This window comes from Triplophysa dalaica, chromosome 8 (assembly GCF_015846415.1).
Source record: "Triplophysa dalaica isolate WHDGS20190420 chromosome 8, ASM1584641v1, whole genome shotgun sequence".
Taxonomy (NCBI): domain Eukaryota; kingdom Metazoa; phylum Chordata; class Actinopteri; order Cypriniformes; family Nemacheilidae; genus Triplophysa; species Triplophysa dalaica.
The window spans coordinates 20335802-20361123 of record NC_079549.1 but is presented as its reverse complement, the minus strand read 5'-3'; the positions used below and the strand labels follow the sequence as shown (position 1 = coordinate 20361123).

The 25322-nt window shown below is 38.6% G+C and overlaps 1 protein-coding gene across 3 annotated transcripts in view; it reads right to left on the bottom strand.

The window, feature by feature from the left end:
• The window catches only part of col18a1a (collagen type XVIII alpha 1 chain a), a 70077-nt gene extending 49864 nt beyond the window's left edge, over window positions 1–20213 (bottom strand). For 2 of the 3 annotated variants that reach the window (XM_056754735.1, XM_056754736.1), the window contains exons 1-2: window positions 20056–20213; window positions 19908–19969 (exon numbers count right to left, since the gene is read on the bottom strand). In XM_056754735.1, the coding sequence (XP_056610713.1) occupies window positions 19908–19969; window positions 20056–20066 (73 nt within the window). In that variant the 5' untranslated portion in view covers window positions 20067–20213. Of the gene's footprint in view, window positions 1–5063; window positions 5089–19907; window positions 19970–20055 lie in introns of those variants that run through there. The other variant, XM_056754737.1, reaches the window with a different exon arrangement.
• Window positions 20214–25322: the final 5109 nt, after the last annotated feature.

The following is a 25322-nucleotide window of genomic DNA, read 5'->3' as shown; positions in this document are numbered from 1 at the left end:
TACCTCCGGCTGCACTTTCATATCGAGCAATTTCCTTAGTGTCACTCAGCAGACCCTTGTTTTATTTAGTTTTACAGCAATTCGTTTCACCTGACCTCTTGTTTTGTTGAACATCTACCCTCATAATTTAGTCTCATTTGATGGCTCTGTTCAAACAAAACCATCTTTTGTCCCCCTCATTTTGTTACTACTTTAAATGGCTCAGCAAAGATAGTGTAAAAAGATAAGAAAACCCAGAAACACAAAAGCATGGTTTTAAATCTTAGAGACAGGAAGAATGTTTTTTGCACCTGAGGAATTAAGGGAGCAGCTACCGATGTGTTAAGACATGACCAATGTTTGGCCAATTTTGCTGCTGTCAGCTTATGTCGAGTTCATCAGTTTGACTTTTTCCATTGTTCCATAACAACTCTATTCGCGTTAAGCAAGTTTGCATCTCAAAAAAGTCAACCCGTAGGAAAACTGCACGGTTTTAAACCTCAGGAGACTCAATGAAGCTCTATGAAGAATTAAGCTGAAAGTTCACCCAAAAATTAAAATACGGTCACCATTTACTTACCCACCGATAGTTCCAAACCTTTATAAATTCCTTTGTTCTGCTGAACACAAAAACAGATATTTTGATATCTGAGATCGCCTTGAAATCTCTAAGCCCACATGTAAAATTACTACAGTGTTTTTCCAAGATAAAGATCCAATAAGCCACAGATATTTTTCATCACGATACTCTTAAGAAGTATTAACCATTAAATATGTTAAAATCTTAACTTAAAAAAGAAGTTGTAACATTTGCCTGACTGAAACAGGTTAGGACATGATTTTGATTTTGTAAAATTGTGTGATTTTGGAAGTTGATTGGATCATTGAAAGTGGGAAAATTGGCCATTAGACAATTACAGCCAGTCAATATAGTCTCACTCTTGCGCCAAGATATATGTCATGAAGAGAAACAGTTTTGATGCGGGGAGAGGAATTATGTGTCAGAAATAGCAATATAAGCAATATAACCAAGTCTTCAGTGGTGTACAAAGACCTGATAATGAAGCGTTACGTTTTTATAAGAAGCAAAAACATGACAAGATCTTAGTCCTCTGTCAACCATCGTAGTGCTTCGAAAGGGAGGGAGGGGAGGAGTGAGAGGTTGGTTGCAATTCACAACCTCACCACTAGATGCTGCTAAATTTCATAAACTGGACTTTTATAGTTTATATTTAAAGATCATGAAAATAACACTACATTAAAAAAGTTGCATAAATAAATCATTTATAATACACACAGTGATATTCCATAAAAAATAAGAACGGACAATTTTGCATCATTGACCTTTTCCCTAGAAGGATCTGAGAAAAACATCAACTTTTTAGCCTATTAGCCTAGAGAGAATTCTAATTCCAAATCAGCTTGTGTTTAGTAGGATTAATGATGTTGACACAAGTCAGTGATTCAGCTTAAAATGATATGAGTCACTCATCATTTAAGTCAGATTTCCCCCTCAATTCACTCCTACACAGTCCTGTGTTTATACAACCCTGACTAAACTATCTTTTTGCATGCAAAGCCCACAACCAAAGATTTATTCCTCAGCAGTTGCTCATACCCCTTATGTACACACTTTGCCCCTCCAGCCGTCCACCACCCTAATTCTTGCCTTCCCGTTCAATGCTGTCTAAGAACAGGATTCTCTAGTCCCTTATCACAACCTCCCAGGTCACACAACTATGACCTGACAGGGTATGTGAACGCAAAGCTTCTGCACCGGTGCTTGTGACCAGACTGTGAGTTTTCTGTTCCTTAAAAAAAATCTGTTCCTTAATCCTGAAACAAGATTCAACAGTCATTGCGCCTGGACATCAAAAGCCTGCTGCTAGTGTCATGTGCAAGAGCATTTCTCCTTAGCCCTTTCTGTGAAACAGGGCCCTTTTCAATGATCCTACTGCACTTCAATTCAACACATCTAAGCGCATAAAAGAAAAGACTTGACTTTTCTCAAACTAGTTTCATGGCAAAATAATCCCAACAGGTTTTTGTTAAAGAATGAGTGTGTTGATGTGTGACAAAACACAGCAAATCTGTTCTTTGACCTGATCCATCTAGCTTCAGCTTAAACCAGTTTATGACTTAGTGGCTAGGTTTTGTATTTTAAAGGTCCAGTGTATGAAATTTAGTGGCATCTAGTGGTGAGGTTGCGAAAGGCAACCAACAGCTCACTCAACCCCTCCATTTCGAAGCACTACGGTGGATGACACAGGCCTAAGATGTCATCATGTTTTTGCTTCTTTGCCGAAAGTATAACATACTTACAAACTACACTCTGTAGGGTTTGTCCATTTAGGGCCACTGTAGAAACAACATGGTGAATTCCACGTAAGGGGACCCGCGGTGTATGTAGATAGAAAGAACTCATTCTAAGGTAATAAAAACATAACGCATGTTTATATACTATATTATATTGCATTTTTGTCAATAGATACTCCAAAAAAATGACACATTGGACCTTTAAGGCTTCAAATGCACACTCGAAACGAACTTTGTTGTAAAATGTGAAGATACTTTCGAATGGCCAATATCTATGGGAGCATCACATGTATCTCTGAAAATTAACCACTCCATATAATAATACACTAAAACAGGCTACATAGTAAGGTGGCATACAACAAACAAAAACAAAAAGAATTAATACTAAAAACAACATTTCGTTCTTTTTTTGATATTGTATCATTATCTTAGCATTATATACACATCTTAGCATTATATACACCAAACTTTAATCAATCGAGTTAGTTGTAAATTTGGCTGTTACACTAGATACCAAGAAAGCTTAACATTGCAAGTGTGGATGTTTCACATAAACTTATTGAAAAAAGAAAGAACAGCCAAAAACACTGCCCCATCCTTCAGTTGTTCATAACGCTGCACACTGAGTCACTTTCCCTCGGGACATGAGTATGAGTAAGCTAACCTTCCCTTGGACATTAGAAATGCTCTCCCGCCTCCATACTTCCTCTTTTCCAAGTGTTGGAGGCCTGTACTTTCAAAAGCTTTTCCAGATCTTGAAGTCTGTATTTGCTGAAGACATTACTATGGCAAATATAAAAAGAACCACATGAACCAGCACAACTTCATTGTCCTTCCAAAACCTCGGATATCCAAATTCTATAGAAATTTGATTAACTATATTTTACATTTTAAATGAATAAATCCTGCACTCTCAAAGTTGACAAGCACTTTTTACTGGTTAGATACTTGCAAAACCCAGTGACAAACATAAATGGTGACTAATAAATAAAAACCACAAAATATGGAGATCATATAGCCTAGTGGTCTAGTTGGTCTACGATCCTGGCAATCTGAAAAGTTATCAAAACCACTCGAAAGCCAGTCAACAGACCAACCTTAACAGGCTTGGAGACCAGCAAACCAGCTTAAGTTTGTTTGAGATATTAGTTTTCAAGACATTTTCTTCTTTGATGTCCACAAAATAACTCCATTATCATAACCATTACCACACTTTGTTCGCCTTGATGTGTCTGTGAGGGATGGAGCTTATGAGAGGAGAATAAATGTGCATGATCAGAGAGCCGCTTTGAAACGCCGCAGTTCTGACGAGTCAGAGCGCCAAGTGAGCCGAGACAATGGGCGATCAAGACAGCCAGTGTACAGTCAGCTAATCTCATGTGACAGACAGACATATCTAACTGTTAAAAGGCTAGACAGAGAAAAGAGGGAAAGAAATCGTCCCTGAACCAAATTCTGGCACAGTAGTTCTGCATAAACCCCCTTCCTCAACTCTTTTCTCTTGTACTACTCAAAGACCCCCTGAAGAGAATACATTCCAACTTAATTATCCTGCCGGAACAAAAGAGCCACACCAAACAAAAAGAGAACATGTGAGAAAACAAAACAAGAGGATAGGCATGACCCACGTTTGGGTTCACACGGAGGAGGATAGAACCAAAATGACACAATTTAACTTGCTGTTTAGTTGACTGAACATTAGCGATATTGTGCAGGTCACAAACTGTTGCTTTTTATTTGCAGTGTTCAGCGAGTTTGAAATTAACATCCTTAAAAGACAAACGTTTTAACAGTGTTCATGAGAGAGAAAATCCTCCTAAAGGCTCAGGATTTCTTTGTTTGGCTTTACTACAGCACGCTTCCAAAGCTAAAACAATATCATCTGTTAGATCGCTACCAACAGATAGATAAAATATCAAGCTCTTCCTGTTCAGAGGTTTAGAAAAACTAAGTTCCCAGCCTGTTTCATTTGGCCTTGACTAACAGAGCACTCCTACAGTGAAGCGTGACTATACAAACCCAACACGTACAACTTCTTCAACATGTGACCCTTAGGCTGAGATTCAAAAGTTTGTGCCGTTCTTTATGAGACGAGTTAAAATATTTGCATGCAAGATAATCATTTGAGGCTTCAGTAAAAAAATAAACAATTACTTCAATAACACAAAAGGATAACTGAAAGAAGATAAACATTAAATGTTGTCTTAAAGTTCAACGTTTGCAGCAATTTTATGAGATTAGAACGTTTAAAACTATGTAGTTGGAGACACATTGAATTTATTTACAGTGTGTTACTTCACAAACCTAATATGTCTGATAAAGGAATATTTTTGTAAGCTGGCAAAGCTTAGCACTTGGCACTGAGAGATTGCACAGAAATCGGGTAGACAGACAAACAGAGTTTGTTGGTTTGAGATTGAGATTGCACCCTCATGTCATTTCAAACCTGTAACTTTCTTTCTTATACAAAACACAAAAGTAGATATTTTGAAGAATGTGGGTAACTTAACAATGGCAGTACCCATTCACTTTAAATAAACAGACACAAAACTAATGCAAGTCAATGGGTACCGCCGTTGTTCACTTATTAATATTCTTCAAAATATCATCTTTTGAGAAATATTAAATTTCTTACTTATTTTGATGAGTTGACGTAATGTAAATAAATATAAAGATTACATGTAAAGCCAATTTGATTACTTGTAAAAACTACAAAGTATAAACCCACGCTGTAATATTAAAACACTGAATTACTAAAGGGTTTCAACCTGATCTCATCCCGGCTGTGACAAGACATTGAAGAGTCAGTCTGGTGCTGAGGTGGGAGAGGGAGCTATTGTCCCCCGGCCGCATTCCTAACGTTGTCTGAGCTTTACTAAGGAGACCCTGTGGGGTGGGCAGCGGCCCCTCGCGCTGACCTTTGCTGGGACTTCTGCCACGGCGCTTACCAGCATTTGAAAGCACTGCTGAGGAGCACAGATGAATCAGCAGGAAGTTAAAGGCGCTTGTTCAACATGAGAATGGACAGAAATCAGGTCTCTGTATGACAGGCCCCCCCACTGTACAGGGATTTATCAAAGGCAATGGGGAGTGACCCTATGGACAGTGTGAGCCGCACTCTCTCTTTCTCTCCCCCTCACCTCAAACAATGCATCGTTCATAAAGAAATAAACAAAACAACAACCGCAGGGAACACAAGAGACAATTTGTAACAGGGTCTTTAGAATCTATCATTTCATTAGAGCACAAAAGAACCGCTGTTCAGAAAGTTCAGTCGGTTTACTTTTTTGCAGAAATACATTTCCGAATATATTTAATCGTTCAAGCAATGATGCAGAAACATATGAGACAAAATGCTGATTTTAATACAAAGCACATGCCATTGTGATGTGTATGAATGTTCTTTAATATTTACAGCCAGCATCATCGCAACAAATCACAATGAATATTCAATATGTTCGAAATCAACAGCGTAGCTGCGTTTTATATTTGATAAATTACTTGTGGTTGTCTACATACAACTGATGAAAATAAATACTGTCAAGGGAACGTGTGTTTGAAATAACTTGAAATGATGTATGATCTCATGTCAATGAGAGAAAACAAGGTCACAGAATGCAAGTTGATTGTATATTTCCAGATTACACAAATCACAAAGTTTATTTCTTCTCAAGGATGTTTCCCACACAATAACACTTCCCTCAGCTTCCAAACAAATTCTTCAGGAATGTTTCTGCTTTAGGGAAAAACTTTTGGTTACCGAGAACCACGGAAAGAGACAAAGCCAATAAGTGCACCCCTAAAAATTCAACAAGGACTCGCAAACCCCAGAAAGTTGAAACAGTTGTGCTCGCTTTGAAATGCTACCCGGTCATATGCAAATCAAATTAGATGCATTTCCTTTAAAAGACATCGAGACACAGTGTCGAGCCGCTGGGCCTGCTGGCTTGTGGTGAGAAATCATCTAAATAAGTTCCTCTGTAAATCTTCAGGGGTCTGTTTAGCAGGGATCAGGTGTATCGAATGACACCGTGTAACTGAATAGCGCTGTTAGAGAGGGGAGATTGGCGGAGCAGAATGCATGGCAGGAATGTGGCCAGGTACCGCTGCTGGTTCGACAGAATCGCAGTTTAAAATCTCTCATTTCCCCTTCATGGTCAGGTCAACACGTATCACCCTCTGCCCTCTCGCCACAAATCTGAAAAAAATACACAACTCTTCAGACTTTAAGGAATAATTTGACACCACTACGTGACTGTCTTCAGAGTGAATTGGCAAGGATGCGTTGTACTTCTGGATGGCAGCCAGTGCCCATTAAAGCTCACACCCATTGTTATTCTCCTGATGTGTCTCCTGGCAGCCCAAACACATTTTACAGCCTTCTGGCAGCATTGAAGTCCATGTATTCTGCAAAAAAGATCCTTAACGTTTTTTATCATCGACAGCATTAAAAGACCGTATCAAATCCAGTCACATGCTCACACAGTGTGAAGATAACTGGAAATTTGCAAATACCACATTTAGGCAACACAAACGAATCTACATTTTACACAAAGCGTCCAAGCTTGAGAATTTAAAGTAGCTTTGTTTCTTTGTATATTCAGATGATCAGAATATTTGTGAATTAACGTCAAACTTAATACAGTCTTGAGAGGGTCAGCACACGGATTAATCCTAACACAATGTGTCAGAAACAGGTACTCACGCCATGGATTTTCTGTGAGGTTACTGAGTTTATGACTTCTTTCACTATGCTCACAAAGTCTTATAGGCTTAAAGGGATAGTTCACCCAAAAATGAAAGTTCTGTCATAAATCACTTAACTTTAAGTTGTCACAAGGTTTGTTGAACACAAAGATATTTGGAAGAATGTTAGAAACTGAGATTTCTGGGGCACCATTAAAATGGTTGTCAAAGGTGCTCCAGAACTGTTTGTTTTCTTCGAAATATTTTATTTCGTGTTTAACAGAACCAAATATATTATACAATAACTCTTTCTAATATGGTTCTCAATGGTGCCCCAGAAATCTCAGATGCTAACATTCTTCCAAATATCGTTCTTTGCGTTCAACCCAAAACAACTTGAGGGTGAGAAAATGATGACAGAATTATCATTTTTTGATAAACTATGCCTTTAAGCTTTCATAAAGCTTTTCATAAAGGTTCTCCATTTATTTATCATTCGAGTTTGGGTTCATCGCCACAGGGCTGTTGGCTCGCTCACCGGGAGACTGCATTTAATTATTAGATATTCTTTACTAGAATGATCTTGATTGTTATATAAACATCATGCAATGTGCTGTATTTTGACATTTTCTGTGTTTTTCTGTTTCTCTTATTTTCTCCTGTAAAGCTGCTTTGGAAAATGCACATTGTGAAAACCGCTACATAAATAAAATTTAATTTTACTTAAATGAAATGTCAGTAATGTCACGACATAAACAGCATCTCAAGCATTTGATTACTGAATCAAATAATGCAAAAAAACAACGAATGGAAATTCACACGACCCCTCTAAAATAACAAGTCAAGCATTTATTTCCAAACATTTTAGAGTGCACTCTATGATCAACAAAGACTTTGAATAAACTTTCAAACAAAATGCAGTCGATGCTACACAAAACTTTACAAATCAAGACTGTAAATTGACAGCAATTGCTCTCGATCAAAGACCGAAGCAAGCGGTATGCTTCTAACTTGCTATTTGTTAAGATGCTATGCAAAAACACTCAAAGAAGTTAAAGACAACATCAGATAGGGTGACCCATGAGAGAGTTCGACTCTGGAAATTCCTTTTCCAGAAGACAACCTTAACCGCCCAGAGGCTGCTCTTTACATAAGATTATTTTCAATGATTGTAATGCTCTTCAATCTTTCATCAAGCAGCAGGAAAATGAAGGAACACAGGAATGACAAATATGTGCGCCTAACCAAGGACAGATTAGTTCAAGCTTTTTAAATAAGCACAGCTCAGCTGATCCTCTAAGGAGAGGCAGACAAACCTGCCATTGTCACTTTCATTGGATTGCATTTAATACACCTAATCCCTGCCACCTGACCAGGTGAGACCACACAGTTGCACACTACAAAACTCCACTGACAAACATTGCAAAGGATTTAAACTGTAGTTTTAACGATAAATGTCAATTGACTGGCCTTAAGTCCAAAAAACCAATGGTCTCAATCCTACTCACCAGTCATAACGCACCTTACACAATAAACCAACATCTATTTTTATGTTCTTTCAACAGATGCTTCTATCCAAAATGACATATAAATAATAGTAATAATATATATATATTTAAATATAAAACCCGTGACCAATGAAATATGGGATCTGCTGCTATTTCTTGTTCCCTATAGCTTCAAATGAGGCAACACCATCAGTAGCAATACACGTTCCTGTAAGACGTCATATCTAATGAAACAGGGGCCCAGAGCTTCACCATTCCATAGGCATCCACTTACACACGAACCAGACGTCTAACATTCCTGGCATTCCCCTGTCAATCAGGGAGAGAAACCGATTTTACTTTTATCACCACAACATTGTAATGATAGAGCCAAAGATTTAAAACCTCTGGGGGCATATCACAAAGGAATAACCTTTTTACACTTCTGTGGCAACCTTTTGAGACATATACCTGCAACAGGTACATAAGCGATTCGGTAAAACTTGCCATTATAGAATCGCTAAACTCTCTCTACAAGTGAAATAAAGTCTGCGGTCAGGAAAGCATTTGCAGTATATTTTATGCCAACAGCCATTCTGATTTATGACTAAAACAACTGCGAAGAGAAACAACCCAGAGAAAGTGGGATGCATATAACATACGAAACAGGAATTTTGCCCAGTTATAAAGCAAACGCGGGTGCTGTAATCATGATTCTATGTTGTTTAATCTTCCCACCTTTGGTTTGACTCTCATTATGTGGCCCGCTCTCTTTTTAGGGTCCCAAAGCCAAGGCGGTAGAATTGTGTAATGACACGCTTCTGGTTAAAGGCTCAACTTACCGATCATAAACCCTCTCAGTTGTTTACTTTAAGCCATAATTTGGAGATTGAAGAAGTTTACTGTCTTTAAATGACCAGTTGAAAGAGATGTTAGTAAAGACACAAAACACATAAAGCTTTTAAGCCCTGGCTGTCTGTAATTATCATTTCCACATTTCATCTGATCAAGCGGAGAGTTTAGAGGCTTTTAACCTCATTTAAGAACTTGTCTGCTGTGTACTGTAGTAAAGATCCCACTGCTTACAAACTCATTTCTCTAGAAAACACCATGGTCCCGTTTATACCTTGATGCATGCGACGAAGACAAACGAGACCACTGTATAAATAAAAGTTTTTCATATTGTAGCTCGTGTCATTCTTATAGCCTTGTCAGTCACATGAATATCCAGTACAGATGTAAAATGATGATGGAAAAGGGGTGCGCATGCTTGTGCACGTTTACCTTAAAATGACTATCCAAACTTTGGCATTTAAAACCCAGTGTAAATTTTTTTGGAGGACCTATTGACAGAAGTTGAATATAGTATAACTGTATAACTGAACTATATGTCTTCAGAGGTGTATAAAGACCTTAAGTTTTTTAACCTTAGAATGAACTTTTTTATCTACAAATTTTGAGACATGGAAATAATCAGTGACGTAACTTTGTTTTGAAAAGTAGTGGTGACAGAGATGACAAAAACAATACTTTATTAAATTGTGACACGTAATAACTCGTAGGGAATATTTATCATATATATTTGGCGGTCCGTCTATTGGCAACTCCGCTTTTCGACTCCAGCTCTCACATTATGTGGTTCCCAAACTGTCATTTGGGGGAAGCTCACTTGGCTGTTGCGGTGCATGGAACAGTTTATGACTATGACTAAAAATGTCACTTATTCATTGGTTTACGCCTTTTTGTTCTTGGACACTGGATGCTCAAGCAAGCACCCCGAGAGTTGATGATTTTTCCATTTTTATATTGGCTGCGTATCTGGAGTCACGGCTCTCAGTCTTCCGCAAATATAACTTACAAGTGTGAGTAACGGGAGATGTTAAGAAAGCGGTGCATCCTACCTTTTCCACAAGTTGGAAAGTTTTCCACTAGATATCAATGGCCCCTAAACAATACACACCGTCCACAAGCATTTCTTCCAAAAAGTGATGGGGACATGTCCCACCTGCCCCACCCGCAAATTACGCTTATGGAAACAATACTGTCTGAAACATTTCAAGGTTTCCTCGAGGGGGGACACACACATCAACATAAACACATATTATTTTGAACACTACAGCTACAGTACAGCTCAAAGCTGTCATGAAACTTCACAGTATTGGTGATGAAACGGTCCAAGATTCAACATTAATCCCTGTTGTTTGGTCACTGACTGTTAAAGAAATCGTATACGCATGGATTAAGGGACAGTCTCCGACCTCTCTTCTTATGACTAATGCAAGTTTAAGTCCGACTTATTCTTGCTGATACAACAGAACTAGAGAGCGTACATATCACTATACACTTACATGTAACCATAACCTACACTTCTTAAGTCAACTGAGTAATCCTGTGTAATGAGGTAAGAATTTATCTAGAGGGTGACGTCTTGCCTCCAGCAACATCAGAAGCTGTGAATTCAATAAGAACCACTGAGCATGACAAAGGAGCCCTTTATCGGTCGGGCTGTGCCCGTTCCTCAATTAGTGACAGCCAGACTGAAAAGAGACCGCCGGCCACATTGTTTTCTGTCAGGCCATTTCCAAAGAGGGTCTTAGATTTCCAGCCACTCGACTCGGGATAAAAAAAGGCCAATGGAATGATAATCTGAGTAAAATCTCTTTGGGAACTGTGGTGACACTTGCCTCAGGAGAGAACTCATTAACTCAATGTGTTTTGTGGACCTGGTAAAAGGAGCCCAACAACAGGAGACATGAGACTCATAGCTAATGATTTGAGAGTTTAAAGTCCTACGTTAAATAAAATCACGACACCAGTCAGTGCCCGAAACACAGACCTGTACGGACTTTGCAGTCCATTGTTCAATGTATTTAAACAGAATAGTTGAAAAATATTTTCTTTCTTCTGCAGAACACAAAAGAAGAAATTTTAAAGAACTTTGTTAACCTAACAATTTAGCTCACCATTGACTTGCATTGTATGGACAGTAAACCACCGCAACATTTCTATATAGTATATTTTTTGATCTACATAAGTGTCAAATAAAGGTTTTGAATGACATGAGGATGAATAAATGATGACAGAATTTCTACTTTTGGATAAACTATCCCTTAAACAGCCAATAACACTTCAATGAACCATAACTATGTTCCAATCCAAGTTACTGTTGCAGATGTAAAGCAAAGCAGCTTGGGAAAAATTTTAGCCAACGTGTTCTCAAAAACAAAGTCAACTGTTGACTCATCTGTGACTTGTTGTTCAGATAACTCCATAGATTTGAATAAGAATGGGCTGGCAAGACTTCCAATGCTCTCTAAATGCTCTCTAACTACCCCACAATTGGCTTAATTCCCTTTTCTTTCTGTCAATGTCTCAGAGCATGGCACACTGCCTTCTGGCCTACATCACAAAAAAGAATAGAAGACTTCTTTCACTGTTTCGGCTCATAGACAGGACAGTTGTGCTCTCCATGCATGCCGAGCAAAGTGACGCTTTGGCTTTTGTGTTGATACAAGCCCATGAATTAACAAAAAAGTCTACCAAGTGACAACTACTCAGAATTTTTACTTCCACCCCTGCGGTGCGTTCGCAAATTAGATGCATCCCTCTAAAATCACTTAACATGCATGGAGAAACCCAACACTATCTAAATTCCCTTATGTTTTTTTTAAATAAAGCAGTTTCCTTCCAAACCAAACCTACATCCAAGTAAAACCCACACACACCGACTCACCACTTCTGAAATCAGAGCAGGAGAGGAAATGGTCACAGCATAATATTTGCTCTATCCCAGCATGCTTTAACATGCCTCTGGCTGAAATAAAAAGAGCTGCCCCAGCAGGGAGAATGCAGAAGAACGATGAATGCCATTTCATGTGACCTCCTAAAGAAAAAGGTGTTGCTATACACAATAGGGTTCCCACCTGCCTAAAGAGGGCTTTTAGAGTCTCTTGGTATTCTTTCGCTGATTGAAGAGCGTGAATGAAACAGGTCTCTCATATCTGACCCCTGTCCTCATTCCCAGAACTCTCAGGAGAGACAGGACCTCTTCCAATCTGCGTTTTGTTCTCAAGCCTTCTGCTCTTGGTGGTAATCTCTTCAGAACTGGGGAATGGGGATTTTCACCCTTGGGCTGAGCGTTTTGCATGAGGTGAAATAAGATAACTATCTGAGACTCAGTTGTTGGTCAGAGAAGGTTGAGTGAAAAGAATTTCAAAAGTGAAGCACATCATAATAGCCCATCAAGACATGGAATAAAGTAAAGCATGACTTGCATTTGAGAAGTAGTAATTGACTCCAAAACGTTTTTAAAAGGATAGTTCGCTGAATTATTTTAATTCTGTCATGATTTACTCAACCTCTTGTCTTTTCAAACCTGTATGACTTTTTAAACACAAGAGAAGATATTTTGAAGAATGTTGGTAACAGAACAACGGCAAAACCCTTCACTTGCATTGGTTTTGAGTCTATACAATAGAAGTAAATGGGTACCGCAGTTGTTCTTCAAAATATCCTCTTTTGTGTTATGCAGAAAAAAGAAAGTCAGAATGATTTGAATTGACAAAAAGGTAAGTACATGGTAACATAATTTTCATATATATTGGAGCAACTATAGATATCGGTTCCCCGGCCTTTACCCTAATAGTCTTATGTGGAGTACAGTGGTGGTCATTCAAATCTCATTTTCATTCATGAGAGTAACAGGAGCTGGTATGGATTTCGTGAGATGTTGCATCGGGTTTCATGCAGCCCTGCGTTCAGCAGACTGTTACTTTGGACATGTAAACACTTCTTAAGCTGATGGGAAGATAAGTGCTAGGTAAGGGGATCTTAGCCCTCACACAGGGGCCAAAGAGCACTTTGTACCTGACATATCTACACTGGTACTCATGGAAACCATTTTCCTATTGGCTGGGCAAAGGCACTGACCGACTGTTGATTGGAAGTAAGATCATAAGAAAAGTCACAAGACACTGCAGATCTTTGGTTGACCACCACACAAACATTTCAGACTCAATTTCAGACTCACTGTTCTTAGTCATGGTATTATTTGGATGTAAACTGGTTTAAACGAGAGTTTTTTATTTATTTAGGGGTGATCCCGAATATTCGAAGATTCGATCCTTCAATAGAAGGAGCCTGATTTGACTACCAATCTCACAATCGAATCTTCGCAGGGGTGTTATGCAATGAGGATCATACCATTTTGGTTATATGGGTATGGTCGTATCAGAAGGGCACTCACTGTGCAGCCAAAAATATGATTTATGATGCAAAGAAATGGGACATTTTAGGGTTGTGTACCGAAAACCCTGGCTCATATAAGCACAAGCTCTGGCAATGATCCAGCGCAGGATCGCATCTCTCTGTCTTCTTTGTTGTAAGACCGGTAAAGAGAAGCAGCATGTTCCATACGCACCCACAGATGACTCGCAAATGAATGTGTACGCTGTTTCCAAACATTTGTCACTTCTTGAATGTTTGGGCATATAAATATGAATTAACACTTTGTCTGTAAATGCACTTAGTTTGTTACTTATACTGACTTTTGCACTGCATGATAAAATTTTTTTTATAAAGTTTAACCAAATCACCGCATATAGCGAGCACAGTGCAGACTTTTGGAACTTGTTATTTTTGGTGCGTCTATGTTGCACGGTGCACTTTGTTATGTACCCTTGCTAACCACCTGGTGTCGTTCCCACATGCACGCGTGCACAAACACACACGCGCATGTAATTTAACTATTTGTCAACTATAGGCAAGACGTGACAATTCTGATTCGACTATGTAAATCCTTAGTCAAGGTCGAGGACACACCTAATTTTATTATAAAATTGGTACTAAGGTACTGCTAATGTTTCTGGCCTCTGTGTGAAATTGCTTCGGATTTTCTAATAAATTATTAAATGTAAACATAAAACTAAATATTCATTGAGAAGACACTGCTAGAAACAATATACTACATTTCTCATTTTGGATCAGTTATGATCTACAGTACTAACAGCATCTAACACCATCTTTTCATATCTAGACATAGCTGGTCATCCTTAATCCACATCCACTTTCTTACATTAGTTGATAAATTGAAAAGACACTTCCCCAGATCCTCCTGAAATGATAATCTAATCAAACCAACTCAGATCAACTAAACCTCAACTCAACAGTCAACACCAATGGAAACAGAGAGTAACAAAGTATACATGCAGTTGTCCACAAGCCCACCCGCCTCGCCTAGCCCACTTTATCAACACAATCTTCCTTCACAGCAGCTGCAAAAGCATTACATGTTCTGTAAAATCCAAATAGGAAGTCAATCTATATTCTTTTTTTAACAATTACATAACACAGCTTTTTACAATGGAAGTATTCACAGCGGCTTTATTCACATAATGCCGTTCTGCTTTAAGACGCTATTGAGCCACAGGCGCATTTTTGCGGAATTTGGGATGTGTGCAGAACGCAACGGCCTGTCATTTGCCAGGTAAACTGCTGGCACAATTACAAGTCAAGGGAGCAAAATAATAAAGGTTTCAATCTGGGCAGGAAGGACTCCGAGAGGCCACTCAGCGGCCTTTAGCCGTGTTGATGGTAGGGTGCAGGCCGTCAAAACTATTACAAATCGTCCTTTCATGACCCAAAAGCTGTAATTATGGTTTTCCTATTGGTTTTTTGGCACTAAAGTGCGAAGCTCAGTGTGAGAGCAAGAGGTTCAGACACAGAGGACAGACGCTACATGAAAAAAATACAAACAACAGCTGCTAGCGCCTCCAGCCTCGCCCTCAAAAGGAAGCGAACATGCTTTGGCAAATTCAGATCAAAGCAATATTTTAAAAAAAATCTAGGGGTTTTGAGCCAGCATTTGTCTGCAAAAAATTTAGAATTCAATTGTGGTTTAAAAAAACGCTTTGTTGATCACTATTTCACCACCTGGAATAGACCTTATTGTCTAGGGAAAATATATTTTGGATAGAGCCATGTTTATGGCACTGGACCAAAACTGCAGACCTTTCAGCTCAGACCTCCTGAATAACCACGGTGCACACCTGCTTTTATTAAGAGGACACAAATGCAACCCTAGAACAGCTGATAGCTCATTGTGGCGAGCAAACAAAGAGCACACATTTAACTTTGTGGCCCAATAAAGAAACCAGTTAAGTTAGTGACCCGAAAGAGGAAATTGAGGCTTTACCTGTACAGCGTGTGTGTTTGTGTGTGAATGATTCCTGAACCTAAAAGCTGTTAAAATTACAAGCATTAATTTGTACCATGTGGCCTCATTCCTGTCACTGAGATACCCTCAGTGTCTGCAAAATTACTGCGAATAGCTTATGAAACGCATTGTTGAGCGCAGATGTGTCGCAGTGAACTCCCCCACCCTTAGCTGGTATATCTAATACAGACATATGGAGAAAATCAGTGAAACTTATATATTAACTAAGCCAATTACCCTATGAATATAGAACATTCTATTTAATATTTAATGTTAAATTAATATTTAAATATCGGATAGCAAATATGACTTACTGACCCATTCTTTACATTGAAAAATCTTTACAGGATGACCTTTCACCCAGAGTAAAATGAGAATTTCAGCTATTGAACTACTCCCGGTGGTTTCAACCAATCAAATTCAAGGATGTATGTTACACATCATGCTTACATAGGTTTCAAAATATGTATGGAAAAAAGAGCCATAGGCTACAAACACACCTACATTGTCAACTTTCAACCTTCGGAGGTGGTTTATATGTTTCATGTTACGCCGTAAAATACGCCCTATTGCACACACGAATAGAGAAAGTTGTGGATTGATGGGTCAGACTGATTTCCTATTAAATCTCAATGACTGATTTAAGAAACAATGTTGTTTACTTAAGTTCGTTAAACAGTTTTGGTATTGTGTTGGGTTGGTACTTAGCATCAGATGTGGGGACCGTAAACAACTCTTTTTTGAAGCACAAGCCATGACCAGAGCCGTTTAATATGAGAGTTACGACACTCACATAGACCTCCATGGTAAGAATGGAATGCAGAAGTTACCCGCGTCATGGACATCCAATAGTTCCAAACATTGCACTTAAGCCCATTCATTTTCGTGTCTCCAAAAAGCATTTGCTGTACAGTTGGTGAAATAACTGCATGTTTTTACATTTGAACGGGTTGGTAGTCGAAATTAAACAAAAGGACTGATCTTATATAATATTACTCCCAAGATAAAATACTGATATAAATGTTGTCGACGTAGTAATCATGTACACAATGTGCTAATATTTAGCTAAATTAATGCACTTGCTGTTGTTTGTACACTAAAATCCATTCAAAAAGTTTGACGGCAGATTTGTTTGGAACTATTGTGCGCTCTATGAACCAGGTGCCCACACGGCGGCGAGATCGAGTGTCGTTACTCTCATATTCTACGACTCTGGCCAGGACGAAAGACATGTTTCATTAATCTAAATGTTATGAGTGGAGAGGTCGTCTTCGTGACAACTTCTAATGGAAAATCTCATCACGATTACACTATCTTCGGTTTAATGACAAACTAGCATTCATTGTGCTCATGAAGAACTTGTGAGGTGCACAAACACACATTCCCCACCTCCCTCCCTCATTCACTGATTCCCTAACACACACAAGCCTCAGCCATCTCTTGATCCCAGGGGCTACCATTCTCATAAAGTGGGTTAAATACTGCCCATTTAGCTCACGGGATAATGCGGTCTCCACTGCTCCCCTTGAAAAGAAGAGGTGGGATAAAGAAAAATCCAATTCACATCTCAGCACAAACACTTCACAGACAGAGAACCTGGCCCTTAGTAAAGCCTGAGAGGATTCTTTCTTCGGGGGGGTCTGTTTATTGACTGGAAAACCATGGATTACTGAAACCACAAACTGCTGACCCAGGACAAAGCCTGTGAAAAACTGTCACCTTTTTTTTAAATAAAGTTTATCAATTTTGTCATCACAAACTTTCCCCTAATAGTGTTCTTACTATTTAGTGTGACAATTTAAACTAACCATTTAATACCCTTCTAAGCCAACCATAAAAATGTCCCAAAAAGAAAAACAACGAGACCATTTCCAAAACTTAAGTCTATACAACTGTTGCGCTATATTTCAAGTCTTTACAAGCCATGAAAGCACACCATAAATAACCAGACAATAAAGCTTGAATGCAGTATAAAGGTGCATTTTATCAAGTGTTCGTATTATCATCGGTTCGTATTCATCACAGATGGGGTGGTACATTCAAAAACATAAACGCAATTCAGAATAAATGATAACAAATATTTTGAAATATATCTCCAACACCTCTGAGAAAAAGTGACAAGGCCTCCCATTCCTCAAACTAACCCTAGATAACATATTTAACAAAAAAATAAAAAATCCAAAAACTTCTGAAAGCTCTGATGATTAAATTTGATACGTTTCAAAATATTGTTACAGAATATGATAGTGCCTGTAGGTGATTCAGTAACATGTTTAGGCAGTTAACATCAATTTACCATAGCATCAACTCTTCCATTCCAAGTTGTCATGTCATATCATGTTTAATCCACCCTTTCTAGACTCATCAAAAAATCCCAAACAAAGCAATTCTTTTATAGTAGAAATACATAGGATTGTGAGATCATTGATGCAAAAAGAAAAATTAGATATGCGTCGCGAGACTCGCAAAGAGTAACACTAAGCAGGTTACAAAGATTTAAATAAATTAAAGCGTACAAGCAGATGGTTTAAAGTATCATAACTTTCAAGACAAAGAAGCACATCATCAAGGTTACGCAATGTTGTTTCATCAACAACAACTCTAAAGTCACTCGAACACAGTCTCAACTGATAATCCGATACCCTCTTGTCTTGTAACTTGGTCTCGCTCGGTCACTGAACAGAGAACAGGTCATGGAGGTTGTTGGTCTCCAGGTATCCCTGAGCATGGAGAAAGCTTTGTTTTGGGTAAAATCATATTGTTACTTGCAACCACAGAGCTCTCAACAGGACTTTCCTGCCTCCTATGGCGCAGGCATCCATATACAGCAGGTGGGAACTCTTGTTTGCTGTGATTTTTTATGCAGAATTTCATTCAGCGATTAAATAACCTGGCGGGGTGTCCTCTTACAGCTGTTCCCTCCCTGCCTGCTGCGCAGCCTCGGGCCACGATGAGTCAAAGAGCGACAAACTTACGAAAAGTCCTTCGTGCGACTGGAAAGTAATCTGGACTCCTGCAGTCCCAACACTAATGTGGGCCTCTTATACAGAAAGTGTGAAACTGATTCGCGATGATTAAAATCTACCATAATCCTCGAGTACAGAAAGCTTTCAATAACTAAAGATTTAATGTATGCACCAGCCTAAATTAGACAACGGTGGTGACAAGTTGATGGCAGGGACTCTGCAATACAACAGCGCTATAAAACCATCAAACAGACATTGTTATGGGCAAGCACTCGACACTTGATCTTCTCCTAAGCCTTCCTTTCAAAACCATGGCACATTGAGAATTTACTGCTTCTTAGTAAACGCTACTTTGTATAAATCCTTAAATCTACCTGGGGAAACATACCTGCGAGGTACGGGAGATCAGAGAGCACTGTAACACAAAGTGAGTTGTAACTTCATCAGCTGAACGAATGAGGAATTAGCTATAGGGCTGAAATCACTAATAAATATGATCACCACCCTCCTGAGGTGACAGAAGTTGTAAACGTAAAATGTTTTATGGGAGAAAAATACATTTGAGGTAAGCAAGTCAAATTTAACATCTGGCGAGCGGATAAATGCACCCACATACTGAAGTGCAAGTCTGTGCATTATTCCTCTAATGTGGTAACAGCAATGGCGATCATTGTCAATCAAATATTTATGAAAATGTTCTCAGTTTCCCATCACTCTTGGTCTCAAGATCTGCCTACACGACAGCTGCACAAAACGTTTCTTAATTAAATGCAGGTCTGCTACAGAGTCACAGCTGAATGATGCGCACAGGACACCCGGTTGCATGTCATATAGACAAAACCCAAACAAACAAGGGGTTACCAATTTAAATAAATTAAAAATAACATTCTCAAAGCAACTACTCTAAATGATATTCACTCGTGTTAACTTTCAATGAATAAAATCTGATCTCTAATCTTTTGCACACTTCTGCCCTCTGTCCAAGCTATTTCCTATCATTTCAAAGTTGCTTTTTAACACAAATGCTGTCTGGATCACTGACACCTACGATGGCAAAAGATGTCTTTGAAGCTCGTGCACCAAGATAAAAAAGGACGAGCTTCCACACTGTATCACGTCTTTGAACAAACGCGACAGCTTCGTTCCGACACAGATAATAAACTTTATAAGTTACATCTCGATTTCCCAACAAGCCTAACTACAGTCAACATCTCTGATACTGGTCCAGCTAGCATCCCAACGTAGATGTCGTTCACTCACCTCTCCTCTGCGATGCGGCGGGAGACAGCACGACGAACATGCAACAGATTAGCGCGAGACACCTGCAACGACAACCCGCATCAGACGTTCGTTTTAATCAATTTACACTCCGAAAAGAACTCTAAAAGTGCACGGTTTTAACTTATACCTTTTTGCCATTTCAGTTGGAAAAACTGAACCGTTCCGATAGCTACATGAGACCCTGGTTGGAAGTTAGACCAAAGTTCGTCCCGCTTCTTTAGATTCAGAAGCGGCCCGGTGCCGGTGCAACAGCTGATGAGAGTGAACCGCGAGCGGCTCGGATGAAGCGAGAGAGCAGCAGCGAGCGGCAGCACTCAATCAGGACATCACCGGGTCCTAAAGTCACCCAAGTTTACTATCACGCCCATAGACGTAATAACCGTTTTATTTTTTATGATATCTAATAGTAGAATTTATTAAATGAAGTATTTGATAAATAATTGTAATTTATTATGTCTATGATCGGGGCTTGTTATAAAAGGCTGACAACAATCCTTGGCAATATACCATACAGCAAATATTGTACGAAACTATATAATTTTACGTTGTAAAAGGTATCATGAATAAAAAAGCAATATCCCTGGCAAAATACTACCATTATGCAACAAATAGTGTACATGTACAATACTAGAAATATTCATAAAACAAAGCATCGCATTTTACGTTGAAAAATATGAATATATGACAAAAACCTAGAATGTGAATGAAAGTATCACTTGTTGGATTCTGCCTATTGAAAGTGTTGCAGGAAGGTTTGCACCGTTTAAACTGCACTCGGCGATGCGTGGATTTGAGATTCGATAAATTACGTATATTTGTATAAATTTGATTTTGTGGGGTAAATCGTGGGATTAAAGTACTCATATTTAAATTATAAAATGGATTGAAAAGCGCGCAGTTTTCCTGTGTTGACACATATATTTTTGAAATAGGAAGTTGGGTCGCATCCTACGTCAAGTAGAAGTGGCGCGAAGACGCTCGAGAATTCAGTATATATAAAATATGTGTGTCAACTGCACCAAAACCCGGGCAGCTCTAAAGAGTTCGGGTACGTTTTCAACTCTTAACATTTTGTATATTTACTTGTATCTGCATTTGTTTCAGAGAGTTCCCTCGTAAAATATTTAGCACCTTCTTTACCTCAGCGCAGGAAATCGCCGCCCTATTGCCCTCACGACGCCAGTGTAGCGTTGGCCGTCCTGCGCAGGCGTAAAGACATTGCAAACTCGACGTGCCTTTACCTAACAGAGATTGACCAACCATTAACGTTATTAATTTCTTTGTTTCATGTGCTTGTTTTGTATTGTGTATTTTATTAACTGGTGTGTTTATTTTATGTCAACTAGATGTTATTTTAAAGCAATATAATTGTCCGTATGTTAGAAAGACTCTTTTAAATTGAATTGCTGAAATGCTTAATTAAACAACTGACTTAATTACTGTCATTACCTTGCATACATTTATGCATTTTGCAGAATTTTGCTAACCTGTTGGTGTAGTTTTGAATAATAGCGTGTTATGGTGCACAAAATAAGGATGTAAGTTAAATCGCATTTCTAGCCAGTTTTGCTGTGTTGCTACAGTGTTAGGGTTAAAAAATCACCTATGTGGTTTGTATTGAAATAGAGGGACCAAAGCAAAAGAAACAAATTTGATCCTGCGAACAATGCAGTATGTTTACACAAGCTTTATGTTTTGTTCATTGACCGCTTCCACCCCTAATTTGTCTTCAAGATGAACTTGTCACCGGCACTCTTGAGAGAAGCATGACCTGAAGTGCAGTTTCAACTTGAGGATGTTTGACATGGTGTGCTTGTGCAATACAAGGGATAAGGTGAAGTTCATTGTAAGGAGTTCTCCTCACACATACAAGTTGATTGCTGTACAAATATGTGTGTCAAATATTGTCTGTCACTCTCTGGTATGCTGTCCGTTAAACTCATTTAGTCTGATCCAGATAAAACACGTCCAACGGGTGCAAGTGAAAATTCTTCAGATTCTTACCAAACCGTGACATTTTGGGCAAACATTTCTGCATAATGTAAGATTTAAACAAAGTTATCACAAAATATTTCCGTTTCATGTTAAAGCCATGGGACATTCTTTACAGCAACTGCAAGGTTGAAAGGGTACTTCGGTGCGTGTTTACTTGGTGAGGTCAGCTTTCTAGGGAGCAATCGGATACCAGGGAGAAAACACGACACACACAAATATGAATACTATTCACTTGTATGCATTTATTATCAGATTGTCTCTCCACTCTCTCTTCTCATCTGCTGAGAAGTGTGATGCTGTTAAGTTTAGTCGCTGCCTCTGGAGACAATGCTGTGATCAGCAGGTTTTGGGCTTCTGTTGAAACACGTACTCAGACCTGCATCAGCTTAGCATTCCTATTAAAATAAAGAATGCACTAAGAACATGGCACTGAATTTTTTTGTTTGTGTACTGCATACACAACATGTTTTGCTTACTGTAGTTATAATTCTTACATTAAGCATGCAATGTGAATAACTTTTTCCTTTCTGCTTCATGTTTGTGTCAATAGCCTCATCCTGCACCATACAATTAATCATTAACGTTTTCAGCCTCCCGCTGCAGCTCTCCGCTCAGGTCAAATAGGGTGTCCAAAGATGTCATGATGGTGAGTAAATGGTGAGCCATGTTTCATTTTTGATTAAAGTGTTCTTTTAAAAATGTAAAACAAAGACCATCTGGGTCACACAGTGTGCTTTCTGTAAATGTTAAAGGATGTTTATTACGTCAGGAACATATTCGTTTGATTTTGGTTTTAAAAGAAGCCTTTAAACTTATATGAATCCCAGATTTTTGGCCGCAAATTTTGCAGATTTGCTTCACAGATGGGAACACTAACGTAAACAATGTTGAAACGCCAAAGTATCTACAAATTTAGTCTACTTCTAAATGGCCATAATAATCTAAAATAATGCCAGATTACTCAAATCTTCTAAAACAAAATTAGAGTAAAAGCTCTTTTCTAAGACAGGACAGCATTTCTTCACAACAAACATGTCATGCTGTGAGAAGAAATGCCGTCTTGCCCAGTTTGGGTATTGATGGTGAATTTCATGGGAAAAAGAAAAAAGTCTGTGTGCATCTCCTGTAGCGTTAGTTTTCAAAGTCAGATTTGCAGTCCCATTTAAATGAGCAGGTCGTAACCTGGGGCTAATGAAAGCATGTCTCGCAAGGTATTATGTAGAAATAATAATCTCCTTCCAGCATTCTCTAAATTCAGTTTTATTTGACTGTAAACGGTTACTTTTATTTATTTGCCAACACATGTGCAGTACGTGTTGGATACAGTATCTCTGCACATGTGCTAAAGAATGAAATGAAATTATGGACCAAGCTTCTTTCATCTAAAACAAATCTTTACTTAAGTAAATGACAAAATATATCAAATGTCAGAACTTCTCTTTTTAAACCATTTTTGCTTAAATAAGACCAAAATAAGGCCAAAAAGGTGAAGGATGTCCCCGTTAACAAAATAGTTTTTCAGTCATTGTTCTACAGTGGGCTATTGTCCATCAAGGAACAAGCAAGGGACGTTCTTGGATCATTTTACGGTTTGCTCCACCTGTCAAACGATTGCCTAGATCCGAGTTGCATTCGGTTTCCGCCCGATGATTGAACTTCTGCAATTGGTCTGTCAAATTTGACCTAAAATCCTCTTACAAGAATAAAAGGGTCATGCAGAAAGTGTTTAATGCTCCTCAATTATGTCCTCCAGCTAAGCTCCAATCATCGATAATCTGAACTTGTGTTTCAAACCCTTTGAGTCTATTCTATTTGGGGCCGTCAGTCATCAAAGGCTCTTCTGTTTGGAGAGGAATGTGTCTTGTCTAGTTGTTGAAGTTTTCTTCTGTCAAGAGTGGATTTCATATTTTAACGTTTTGAAGGAGCCTCAAATTCCATTAATATGACATCTGAGCTGATGATTGATGCATTTATGATACTGTATTCTCAAGGAATTTGGTGTGGCGGTGCAGTGGCACAGTTAGGACTTGACGCAGGACAATGAGCTACAGTATGTTGTTCGAAAGCTACATTTTTTCTGACATGATTTCTGGCAATACATGTATTAATGTGCATGGTATTTGCAAATCTTAGCCTGGGGTAGATGTTTAGCATGATTTTTGTACTGTGCATTACAACTTTAAAAGGGATATACTGTAAATCCTGGCAGGGTAATTATGGTATGTAGGAAATCAGTTAAGAAGGACTATGGTTAATTATAGCATTTTACTGCCATTACAGAACATTTTTTGACCACATGTTGCAACTGAGCAAAATATATCCATTCAATGTGACTTGTAGCACCTTTATATTACTAGAAACTCGGATGAGTCTTCACAATGTGTCTCAAACTAGGGATCTAGGCCAGGCTTTTAGTTATTTGGGTGAGGCAATGGCTAACAATGACATGCATGAAAGAATCTGTTATCTGATCATGGAATCAGGTTTAGGGGCCTCTTGCTCCAGGTTGGGTAAGGTGCATAAATTTGGAAGCTTATAGCTATGTGCAAGAAGTGAGTTCAGACCTTATAGATAAGCACTAAAACAGTTACTTATTGTATGAAAAAAAACTATGTAATAATACAAATCGATGTGATATGATGGCACGCATTGTGAAACAAAACCTTCATAGCTCAGAAGACGTAATGGAGTTCTCAGTCATGTCATTGAAGTATCCTTTCCTTGAAATGTACTTGGAGGCATAAGAAGAGAATAGAAAAGAAACAGAGGAGACAATGATTCAAATATAGTTAGAGAATCGAGAAATAAAATCTACAAATCTGTGCCGCTAGAGACGCTGGAATTCTGGTGTTAAGACTATTTTCACATAATTACAGTTTCCCTTCATGTAATTTCATTTTTGTCTGGGAGAAACAATTTAGATAGAAAATATACAATGCAATTAAACAACAGACTAACCAGAGAATTAAGTCATGCAGACAAAATCAGGGACAAAGGTCATGACAGAGAGAAGCCCTCGAGTGGAATCGGCATAATTTGTATCCAGGTGCTCTTGCTCATTGCCTTGTTCACACATGTAGGCCAGCATACCTTCGGCTACCAACCCACACTTTTGTTTTTTTTTGCCAGAGGCAAGTCATTTGTGCTGTTCAGGTCTCACAAGGTGGCCATCAAAATTCCTTACGCCTTCTATTCAGGTCAGTTTATTCAACTTTAATGGTGAAAACCTTTAGCATGCAGACTGTGGAAACAAGTACACAAACTTGTAAAATACAAACAAACATTTGATTATTAAAATGTCAATACAGAAGAATCTTTGTTACACACAAAACACAGTTCAATACTTAGTTATATATTTTGGTAGGGTCAAAGGTCATTTTCTTCTATAGGAAACAAAAG